This window comes from Oratosquilla oratoria, chromosome 44, assembly GCF_046742065.1.
Source record: "Oratosquilla oratoria isolate Oo_2021 chromosome 44, ASM4674206v1, whole genome shotgun sequence".
Lineage (NCBI taxonomy): Eukaryota > Metazoa > Arthropoda > Malacostraca > Stomatopoda > Squillidae > Oratosquilla > Oratosquilla oratoria.
In genome coordinates, this window is record NC_134820.1 from 16,503,229 (window position 1) to 16,515,728 (window position 12,500).

The 12,500-nt window shown below is 39.3% G+C and overlaps 1 protein-coding gene across 1 annotated transcript in view; it reads left to right on the plus strand.

Moving 5' to 3' along the window:
• LOC143022315 (corticotropin-releasing factor receptor 2-like) overlaps positions 1-12,500 on the plus strand; it is an 89,499-nt gene that overhangs the window by 21,569 nt on the left and 55,430 nt on the right. Inside the window, exons 7-8 of the mRNA XM_076180463.1 lie at positions 3,790-3,881; positions 8,528-8,634. Coding sequence (XP_076036578.1) covers positions 3,790-3,881; positions 8,528-8,634 — 199 coding nt within the window. The remainder of the gene's footprint in view (positions 1-3,789; positions 3,882-8,527; positions 8,635-12,500) is intronic.

Genomic DNA, 12,500 nt, shown 5'->3' on the forward strand with positions numbered 1-12,500 from the left:
GATTCTATATTTCGGCCACCAACTGTAACCCTCTTCAGTAAACTACATAAGACAGAGGACAAATGGGACTTATAAGCTACAGATACAACGAAAAAAGAGGGAACGTGGACTGATGGCATTACTCAGACGCGGGGTAAGACGGGGTGGCGTCTGAGTAGTGCCATCAGTCCACGTTCACCTCTCTTTTCGTTGTATTTGTAACTTATAAGTCCCATTTGTCCTCTGTCTTATGTACTTTCCTGAAGAGGGCTACAGTTGGTAGCCGAAATATAGAATCTTCTTTCATTCAAAGTTTATTTTCTCCGACTGTGGGTTTCTTGTGTGTTATTTACAAATGTGCTACTATATTTCTGTTTAGACATATATATATATATATATATATATATATATATATACATATATATATATATACATATACATATACATAATACAAGAAGAATTACATAGGAGGAGCATGCCGACAGGAGACCTTTTGGTCCATAATAAGGTCGGTTGGAAAAAAATATTATAATAATGATAAACAAATAGAAAATTATAACAGCATAAATAATAATAAACAAAATAAATGAATGCATAGGTGTAGTTAAATAATAAACAAACAGGAAAATAGTAAATAATAATAAATTGACAGATAAATAATAATAGATAAAATCATGCAAATATATACTGTATATATATATATATATATATATATATATACATATATATATATATATATTTATATATATGTATATATATATATATATATATATATATATACTGTATATATATATATATATACTGTATATACACACATATCAGAGCTACTCATACGTAAGTGTGGTCGTGAGGTATTCAATATAGTACAAAGTCACCTGGTACAAGGCTCTGTATAGGCTTGATAATGGTTGTAACGATAAGAACTGTTGTCTCACGTTTCATTGACCTGAAGTCCACAGCACAATGATAACCATCAGCAACCCTCGTCTCCTCTCATACCTTCAGGCAGGAGCATTGGACTAGATGACAAGATTAGGTAAAATTTGATCAAGAATTTTAAATTTGTATATGGAGATAATCATAGTGATATTCAACCTAAATAAAGAAACTCTCCTAATCAAGCCATTAAACAAAAGGTTTGATGAAAAAACTCAGACGTTCTGATTACCCACCAAATGATTACAACAGATAGTAATCCAGACAGCTTTGAAAAGTAGATAGAGTATAGTTGCATAGGTACCTCAAGTATCAGATACTCCGGACAAAACACGACTCTACAGATTCGTTGGCTCTTCCCAGTCATCTGGTAGCTAAAAGTGAATTAAAAAATACTCTAAGAGTCCTTCATTCCTCACTACTTTGCTTCAAGTCAGATATGAGAGTGAGACTCTTTCTTCGCCATTTCCTCAGCTCGCCCCACGTGAACATTGGAGGGATAGTCTAAACTCAAAGAGATCTTGATCCCAGTCCGGAGATCAGGTACCGGCCCATTGAGGTTGCATCTTCAGATAGAGATAAAGTTGATAACAAGCCAGGAAGCTTGTACCTGCGGCAAAGTACACCACACGGAAAAAGAAACTAACGAAACAGAGCGCTTTCGTATATTACATCCAGTGCAAAAAGTACTTTTTGAACAGGATGTAATATACAAAAGTGCTCTGCTTCGTTAGTTTCTTTTTTCCAAGTGGTCTACTTTGCATAAGTGAACACACGTACCCGTGTTCTTATTACACACACACACACACACACACACATATACATATATATATATATATATATATATATATATACTATATATATACAAATAAGATTGAAGGAGAAAGAGGAGGAGTATGGGTGTGTCTACTTCTTTATGTGATATTATATATATATATGTATATGTATATATATATATGTATATATATATATATATGTGTATATATATATATATATATATATATATATATATATATATATATATATATAGCATAATAAAAACTCAGGCGAGTAAAACGGTGCACAGAATTTGTCAAATAGTTCTAATTAACTAAAGGAACGCTTGTCCTCCTGGACCCAAAGAAGACGCTTCCTCATCAGGGAATCTGTATTGCAAAGAAAAGTCGGGGCCGCGTTGTAATTCAAGAAAAATAAGGAGCACGTTAACGATCAACGAGGTCTCAAAAGAAAAAAAAAATGCCAAAGCTTTTCCAGAAGAGGTAATTACTTTGACTTAAAAAAAAAAAGCGAAGGTTTTGAAGAGACCCCTGTCACCCTTGTCACCTAAGAAGAAAGTCTCATAAGTCTGACGAAGGTGTAAGAAGATGAAAGTGGAGTACTCGGAGCAAAGGAGGCAGGGATGAAGGGATCTTAGTCTATTTTTGAACTCGCTTTTAGCCACCAGACGCCTGGCAAAGACCAACGAATCTGTAGAATTTTGTTCTTTACTTAATTGATTCTCTTTAGTGGGTTTATCGTCCCAACAGGCCCACACGTATTTGAGGTTCCTATGCAACTTTACTCTATATCAGTGGTTCTTAACATTTTTCAGTGCCCTATACCCCTTAACATTTCAGAATTTTTTTTTCGTACCCCCATCCAATACAAACACAATGCAAACATATTATGAAAAGGATTAGTGAGACAAACCTCGCTTTTTCTCATTGTAAATATACAGTACTATGCACTAATCTCGTACCCCCAGATTTAAGGGAAGATATATCGGTTTTTTGGTAGGGCATCAAAATACAGGCTTATAAGCTTCAAATTTTAATAGAAGCAAGGTATTGTACCTACTCACGTGTGTAGAGAGTTTCATGATGGTACATGGAAAGGAAATAATAATAAAAAATTATTAATAAAAAATAGCCTTTCGATAGTCACTCAAAACGACAAAAATATTTTTCCTATCTTCTTCAAAACTGGTGTGTAAAGATATGAAGGTTTCGTATCCTTTGGGGGTATAGGTAGCCCAGGTTAAGAACCACTGCTCTCTCTCCTTTCCAAAGCTGTCTGGATTACTATCTGTTGCAATCATTTGGGAGGGATTCAGAACATCTGTTTTTTTTTTTCATCAAATCTTTTTGTAATAGCTTGATTAGGACTGCTTCGTTGTTTGGTCGAATATCACTTTGATTGTCTTCGTGTTCAATTTTAAAATGTTTTACAATTTTTATCCTAATCTTATCATCCAGTCAGTAAGCTGTAGCTCCAGTTAAATGCTATGAAGATAAGCTTTTCTCCTTTGTCGAATATTACAGATAGACACGTGTTTATTATGAAACGTGTTTGTACCTATGAATGTGTTTATTCTAAGGCGTGTTTGTCGTTCAAGCCTAATGGAGTTATTATCAAAACATGCAGCGTTTTCGTCAATTTCTGTTTATCCACTTATCAGGTTGTCAATCTACATATTCTCTTGTTATTCATATTCATTCATTTATTCACATATTCATTTGTTTATTTATTTTTGTCATCACTATTTTCACTCATTTGTTTTTGTCTACCATTAACCTCCCAGGTCTTTTTTTTTCAGACATTTTTTCAATTATCAGTTTCTTTTTCCAATTAAATAATGTTTGTGTTTGTGTGTGTATACGTTTGTTTATGTATATATATTGTCAAATGTGTGTACATACACAATACTTGTACATACACGTGTACATATACACAAGGGTATAAATCCCCTTTTCCACAACCATCGACATATTCCTTTTTATGTTCTCCCACTGAAGCAATTCTTTCCTATGGGTCCTTCCTTGCAGCAACCATCGACATATTCCTTTTTATATTCTCCCACTGATGCAATTCTTTCCTATGGGTCCTTCCTTGCAGCAATAGCGTTTCGGGATTGTGACCTTTCCGGACGATGGGTGCAAGGTGCCTGGACTAACTACACTCAGTGTCTGCAAGTTATCGACCAGCAGGTATGCCTTTACCTCCCTCGCATCCACTACTGCCAGATTAACGGGTGTGAGTTGGATTGGAACGGTGAGGGGAGACGCGCAGTGTGGTTGGAAGATAAGCCGATAAGAAAGAGGGAGAGAGAGGAGGGAGAGGGGGATGGAGAGAGAGAGAGAGAGAGAGAAAGAGGGGGGAGGGAGAGAAAAGAGAAAAAGACAGGGAGATAGAGAGAGAGGGGGAGAAAAGAGAGAGAAAGAGAGGGGGAGATGGAGAAAGAGAGAGGGGAGGGAGATAAGAGAGAGAAAGACAGGGAGATAGAGAGAGAGGTGGAGAGAAGAAAGAAAAAGACAGGGAGATAGAGAGAGAGAGGGGAGAGAAGAGAGAGAAAGAAAGAGGGAGATGGAGAAAGAGAGAGAGAGGGGGGGTGATTGGGTGAGAAACAGAGTGTGTGTGTGTGTGTGAGAGAGAGAGAGAGAGAGAGAGAGAGAGAGAGAGAGAGAGAAAGAGAGAGAGAGAGGGGGGGATTGGATGAGAAAGAGTGTGTGTGTGTGTGAGAGAGAGAGAGAGAGAGAGAAAGAGAAGGGTGGAGAGAATGTATGTGTCAAGAGGTATTTATTGTATATGTATATTTATTGTGTGTTTTTTCTATTGTGTGATCGTATCCCTCAGGATTAGAATTCTTTTATTGAAAAATGTCCTGGGGCCCTCTGGTGGCTTCTATAAATAGAGAAATTACTTTGATATGTATATGTATATATATATATATATATATATATATATATCTATATATATATATATATACACATACATATATATATATATACACATACATCGTTATAGATATATATATATATATATATGTGTGTGTGTGTGTGTATGTGTGTGTGTGTGTGTGTGTGTGTGTGTGTGTGCGTGTGTGTGTGTGTGTGAGTGTGTGTGCGTGTGTGTGTGTACATACATATGTATATATATTTTTTACTTTTCAGTGTCCGTTACCACTGTGGAGTATGGTAGGAAGAGTTAAGGATGTACATGTCCTAAGGGGAGAGAGTGGGGGAATATTATGTCATTTTCTGGTGGAAGGTAAATTGAGAGTGGAGAATAGGTGGAGAAAGAGGAAAAGGGTAGAAGGCAGGGAGGTACTTTGAGTGAACTGCTTAAATGAGAAAAAAAGGAGAATGAGTATAAGAAGAAGCTGAGAGAGGAGTGGGAGGGAGTAAAGGATAGAATAGAACTAGGAGTGGAGGAGGAATGGGGATGGTTCAAGGAGGGAGTCATAAGGTGTGCAGAGATGGTGTGTGGAACAAGGAGGGCGGGAGGAAATAGAAGGAAGGGTAGTGAGTGGTGGGATGAGGAAGTAAAGAAGGGTGTAGAAGAGAAGAAGCAGGCATTCATAGATTGGTTACAAATTAGGACAAGGGAATCGTATGAGAGGTACAAAGTAAAGAGAAGGGAAGTTAAGCATAAGATAAAGGAAGCAAAGAGGAGAGCAGATGTGAAATGGGGTAAGAGTATGACAGAAAATATTGAAAGTAATAAAAAGATGTTTTGGAAGGAAATTAAAAGAGGAAGAGGAGGCGAATCAAGTAGAGAAGAAAAGGTAAAAGGTGCAGATGGAGAGATGATAATGGAAGAGAAGGCAGTGAGAGGACGGTGGGTAGAGTATTTTAGGGAATTGCTAAATGTGAAGGAGGATAGGGAAGGAAAGGTAGTTGCAGTGGGAAGCGCTAAGAAAATGAGTGATGAGTGAGGAAAATGAAGGAGAAATAGGGAAGGAAGAAGTGAAAGCAGCGGTTGAGATGATGATAGCAGGTAAGGCACCTGGGTTGGATGGATGCCATGCAGAATGTCTGAAGAAAGGAGGTACAGTTATGGTGGACTGGCTGGTGAGGTTATTTAATGTTTGTTGGAGAGAGGGTAGAGTGCCGGAGGACTGGAGGAGTGCCTGTATTGTTCCGCTTTACAAGGGAAAGGGGGACAAGTGTGAGTGTAGTAGTTTCAGAGGGATCAGCTTGTTGAGTGTAGTTGGGAAGGCTTATTGGAGGGTCTTGATTGAGAGGATTAGGAGAGGAACAGAGGGAGTAATTGGTGAGGAACAGTGTGGGTTTAGGACAGGTAGGGGTTGTGTAGATTAGATTTTTGTGGTAAGACAGATATGTGAGAAAGCTATAGGAAAAGGTAAGGATGTTTTTTGGGCTTTTATGGATCTGGAAAAGGCTTATGACAGGGTAGACAAGAAGGCACTGTGGGAGGTACTGCATACATATGGGATAGGAGGAAAGCTGTTAAGAGTAGTCAAGAGTTTTTACGAGAGTAGTACAGCTTGTGTTAGGACTTAGAAATGGAGAGAGTGAAAGGTTTGAGGTAAAGGTGTAACTTCGTCAGGGATGTATTTTGTCGCCCTGGCTGTTTAATCTTTACATGGATGGGGTGGTGCGAGAGATAAATGCAAGGGAATTGGAGATGGTTAAAGAAAATGGAGGAAAATGGAAGACAAGCCAGTTCTTGTTTGCTGACGACACTGCCCTTGTAGTAGGACCAGAGGAGGGATAGAGGAAATTAATTACAGAGTTTGGGAAGGTGTGCGAAAGAAGGAAGTTGAAGATAAATGTGGGTATAAGTACGGTGATGAGATGTACAAGGGGAGAGAGTGACAGCAGGCTGAAAGTGAGCATTAAGGGTGAAAGATTGGAGGAAGTGGATAGTTTTAGATACTTGGGTGCAAATGTGGCAAGAAAGGGAGGAGTGGGGGTGGAGGTAGAATGTAGATTGAGAGAAGCCTTGGTGGATTAACAAGTGTAATGAGAAATAGATATCTGGGAATGGATGCTAAGAGGGGGTTATATATGTAATCCTTTGTAAGAGTATTAGGATGGTTTGGACACATGGAAAGAATGAGTGAAGAAAGATTAGTAAAAGAAGTGTGGAAGGCAGAGGTGGAAGGAGTGAATATGAGGGGGCGTCCTAGGATGAGATGGATGGATGGGGTGAAAGGGGCATTACAAAAGAGAGGAATGTCTGTGGAGGAAGGACGGAAGAGGACAGAAGATAGGGGTGAATGGAGAAGGGTTGTGTATGGATGATGCTGTGATGCATGAGGGGGAGTGGGTGGGGGATGGGGTTGAGGAAGTATGTATGAGAAAAAAATTGACGCAGCCCGAAGGGATTTCTCCCCGTCTTCTCCTTTTCTGCATGAGGGGACGGAGAGGGGCCCCGAATAAATGAAGCGGCCTTGCTGTGGATGTGCTGTGTCTTGCGACACTGCCTCTGTCCCAGGGCAGTGGACAGGATGCAGGGATGACCCGTCATCCAGGAGGTGCCAAGATAGGAGGGAGGGAGGAGGGTGGAGGGGAGTGTAATATATAGGAAATAGAATGAGTGAGAGTGGTTTCTATACCTTTTTCTTTTTGGCTACCCCCCGTGTAAGGGGGAAAACGCCTTAAGTATATGTATGTATGTATGTATGTATGTACTTTTCTGTGTGGCTTCGTAGTAGATGTATGTGATCAACCAATCAACTGTTGCTTCAACTCTCCATCTATCTATATCTATATACCAAGGCTTCTTCCCCCATATAAGGGAGGTACCCTGAATTCGAAAACCCACAACCCCACATTAGCTGGCAACGGTCCAAGGAACATCTCACAGTTTTGGACTGCTGCATCAATGTGGGCTGAAAGTGGTAATGGGAAAGGGATCTGTCACCGGTTGGCAGCTCCATATATGTAGAAAAGTGTAATGAATAGAATTGAAATGAATAGAGAGAGATCTACTTCAGAGATAGAGTATCATCCCCTCTGGCTGCACCGACTAATGGAGTTGAATGAGTCGGTGTGTTTTGAATATGGGTAGCTTCGATGTCCATTTTGCAAAAGCACTGAATTGAGGTGCCAAGATAAGAGGGAGGATAGAGGGTGGAGGGGAGTGGAGTGTATTAGGGATGGAATGGGTAGGAATGGTCTTTATGCCTTTGTGTTTTGGCTACCTCCCTTGTAAGGGGGAAAAAGCTTTTGGTATATGTATGTATGTACTAAATTGATCTACTCCGTACATGCCAAATACTACACACGCCATTATTTAAATAATACATAAGAAAATTCCTATGTAGTCATTCAGTTTCTTCCCATTCATGCAGTCATTTTCATAAAACTATATTTCTCCTGCCCACCCCCGCATTTACCGGATCTGATCTCGCATTTGCCGGATCTGATCTCGCATTTGCCGGATCTGATCTCGCATTTGCCGGATCTGAGCTCGGATTTCCCGGATCTGAGCTCGCATTTGCCGGATCTGATCTCACATTTACCGGATCTGACCTCACATTTGCCGGGTATGATCTCGCATTTGCCTGATCTGATCTCACATTTGCCGGATCTGATCTCGCATTTGCCGGATCTGATCTCACATTTACCGGATCAGGTCTCGTATTTGCCGGATCTTATCTCGCATTTACCAGACCTGATCTCGCATTTGCCGGATCTGATCTCGCATTTGCCGGATCTGACCTCACATTTACCGGATCTGGTCTCACATTTACCGGATCTGAGCTCGCATTTGCCGGATCTGAGCTCGCATTTGCCGGATCTGAGCTCGCATTTGCCGGATCTGATCACACATTTACCGGATCTGGTCTCATATTTACCGGATTTGTTCCCTCTTCGTCTTGCAGGATAAACAGCCCTCAGCGGTTGAGGCAGTGCGGTACATCATCTTCATCGGGTCGCTGCTCTCGCTCCTTGCGCTCGCCATCACCATCTTCATCTTCACCTACTTCAGGTAAGGGTCAACAGAAGCAAATCCTCTTCCTCCTCCTCCTCCTCCTCCTCCTCCTCCTCCTCCTCCTCCTCCTTCTCCTCTTCCTCCTCCTCCTTCTCCTCCTCCTCCTTCTCCTCCTCCTCTTCCTCTTTCTCCTCCTCCTCCTCAACCGCCTCCTCCTATTCCACCTCCTCCTTCTCTTCTTCCTTTTTTCTCCTCCCCTCCTCCTCCTCCACCTCCTTATTCTCTTCCTTTTTCTCCTTCTCCTCCTCCTCCTCCTCCTTCTCCTCTTCCTCCTCCTCCTCCTCCTCCTCCTCCTCCTTCCCCTCTTCCTCTTTCTCCTCCTCCTCCTCAACCGCCTCCTCCTATTCCACCTCCTCCTTCTCTTCTTCCTTTTTTCTCCTCCCCTCCTCCTCCTCCACCTCCTTATTCTCTTCCTTTTTCTCCTTCTCTTCCTCCTCCTCCTCCTTCTCCTCCTACTTCTCCTTCTCTTCTTCCTTTTCCTCCTTCTCATCCTTCTCCTCCCTCTCCACCACCTCCTCCTTCTCTTCCCCCCTTTTTCTCCTTCTCCTCCACCTCCTTCTCCTCTTCCTCCTCCTCACCTCCTCCCTCCCTTCTTCCTTTTTCTCCTCCTCCTCCTCCTCCTCCTCCTCTTTCTCCTGCTCCTCCTCCTCTTCTTCCTCCTCCTCCTCCTCCTCCGGTAATATGTCATGACTTTTAAGAACACTTCCTAGAGACTTCTTCGGTACACGACCTGAATGAAATCGCTAGACGCTTGATAGAACATAGTCACTGAATTACATCACTTTGTCTCAATGCAACATTAACCCTTAACCCTTTAACCTCAGATAACATGATGAAAAAAGGACATACTTTGAAAATCTAAAAAAAAAAATCTAGTATCTAATTATAAAAAAAAAAAAAAAAGCTGAAGAAAGTGTATACTTTGAGCTCTCACCGAAGAGTAAATCCCATTTTCGTTATGTATCGGTTTATAGCAAAGGGTAGCATGGACAACATGGAAAATATCCGGTTTTTTGTATCTACACAACAAGCGGCTGGCATGAGTTGAATGGGTTAAATTGGACTGCATGCGACTGCATAAGCGAGAAGTATATTCCTTTTGATAACTACCTCAGTTGATGAAAATGGTACTTCTTCTCGATCAGACCCATATCGAGGTACCTGGAGGTCATTGTATCTTAGGTAGTTACTATTCAATGTGACGTTATCAATTCCCTTTCAAAATTTGAACGACTGTATCACTTTTTATCTTTCATCGTTTGTCTAACAAACTAAAATATGCTAGGTGGCTTTCATATATATCTAGTATTTGGATTCAATCTACTACTTCCTTTATTAAGATTATAGAGCCATCTAATTTCAATATCAAAAATTAACTGCATAATAAGAAAAACATAATTTTATACATATTTTCTGGAAGTGCTTTGCATATAAAATGTAGTGCAAAAGTTTTGTCAGTCCTAATATTGATACAACCATCTTCACAATCACCATACTGGAGTAATAGCTACATAGGTGTGTATATATATATATATAATATATGTATATATATATATATACATATATATATATATATATATATATAATGTGTATATATATATATATATACATACATACATATATATATATATGTATATATATATATATATGTGTGTGTGTGTGTGTGTGTGTGTGTGTGTGTGCATGTATATATGTATGTATGTATTTATGTATATATAGTCGATATTTTAGGAACTTTAATAACATTCTTTCATGTTTAGATATTCTTTTTAATCATAGAGTTAAACCACCGAGCCAATTTCTTTAACTTAATTATTCTTTGTTTCTGTTTTTATTCTTAAATGTCTCCCAGAACATCATATCTTCTCTTTTACACCTGTAGTGAGGGGGATAAGGATGCCGCCACTGTGTACCATGTTTTGATTTGGTTGTCCTTTTACAAAGGAGGAAAAGGTCATTTGGTCTAGATACACTGTCAGCCATGAATGTTAATAGGGTTCAGTATTTAACCCAAAAGCAAATTGGCTTAAGCCTTCAGAGCAAAGGTTCTCTGATTAAACTTCTGAAATACCTTTTGTTGACTTAATGTCAAAGTCACAGAGGCAGGTACCCGAGTCGTGTTTCAACATTGCCAGCTAATTACGAATCATGATTCGCTTTCATAGTGTCATTTCCCTTTCTATTATAACACTGCAAGGCTTATCACAGCGTGTTACGTATAGCATGGAAGAGATATATATATAAGAGATTTGGTTCGGCATATGATAGATTGATAGAAACAAGTGAGCATCGCTTTTGTCTCATAACACACAACTCGATTGTGTTGTAATTAGTCTGGAGCCCAGTGCGCTGTAAGACAGCTTGAATTACGTTGGGATTCCCACCTGCACTTCGTTGCGGGAATCAAAATAACGGTAACTTACAGCGTCCATTAATCTGCTTAACAGGGGCATCTCGCTCCTGTCGTCTGCATATGTTTTTAACCAAATCATTTCTCCTAGAGGCAGACATCGAAATATGAGTTATTTATATTCATTTTTCCATCAATTTTATTCGTTTATATCTCTTCTGTACTCTAAGGTCATGTCACAGATTATTTTCCATTAGGGTAGGGGATGAGTTACTGTGACCTGATCCAGTAAACATTAGATCATGTAATTTCCATATCCTCACTTTACAGTTCTCACAAAAGAAAGGACGTATACAGTATTTTATTTATTTAACGCCGTATAAACTTAATACAATTGTACTGGAAATATCGTGTACTGCATGACCAACGCTTACCATCAGTCGACTGGAACTATTGTAGTATTGTATTATTTTTCATTAGGATAGGAGATAACTTACCCAGTAAACATTAGATCATGCAGTTTCCATAGCCTCACCTTATATTTTTCACAAAAGAGACAACGTATATAGTATTTCATTTATTTGACGCCGTATAAACTTAATACAATTGTACTGGAAATATCGTGTACTGGATGAACAACGCGTACCATCATTCGACTGGAAATATTGTACAGCAGTATATGGACAGTGCTAAGTGGAGAGGAAAAAGTGTATCGAAGAACATTGTTTACATTTTAAGCTACTTTGCCTCCTGCTCCCCGGTCTATTACCAGAGGGGCCAGTGGTAATTGATCCCTAAAGTTTACCAGAGTTCAGAAACTCGCTGTATACTTTGTTAGTGATGGACTTTTGAAGTCAAAGTTTGTCCGATCAGTCTTAAAATCCTGCCCGTTTTCTTTGGGGGTGGAAATGCAATACAGAAACAATATAAGATTGTTGGTGATGATTACACCTAAGGTCATGAAGTCTCTTTACTTATGTTAATTTTCTGTTTCCAGATAGTTTGCATTCGTATTCATTTTAGAAATATGTGAGTTAGGGTCTACAAGAAATAATGGTCTCAAACTGTCAGGAAATAGATTTAATTTGGAAGTGGGTAGAGACAACTTTGCCAACCGTGTAGTTAATGAATGGAATAAACTTCCGGTAGAGGCAGTGCAATGTAGTTCAGTTCGAAATTTTAACATTCGTTTAGGTAAACACTTAAGCAAGATGCTGTAATGGCTGCCATTTATTTTGATCTATTATTATTCATATTATTATATATTTTTTATTTATCATTATTATATATATATATATATGTTTTTTGCATCCGACCTTGTTATGGACCAGAAGGTGTCCTGTCGGCATGCTTCGCCTTTGTAATATTTTGTAATCCTTTGTACAATACACAACACGCTGTCTTGATGTAGACCAGTTTGCATATCGAAAAAAAAAAATACAAATGAAAATAAAGTAAAAACTGAAGAATTATTTTCAAGGACGCTAATTAAGCTCCAAATTAAATTGTTTCA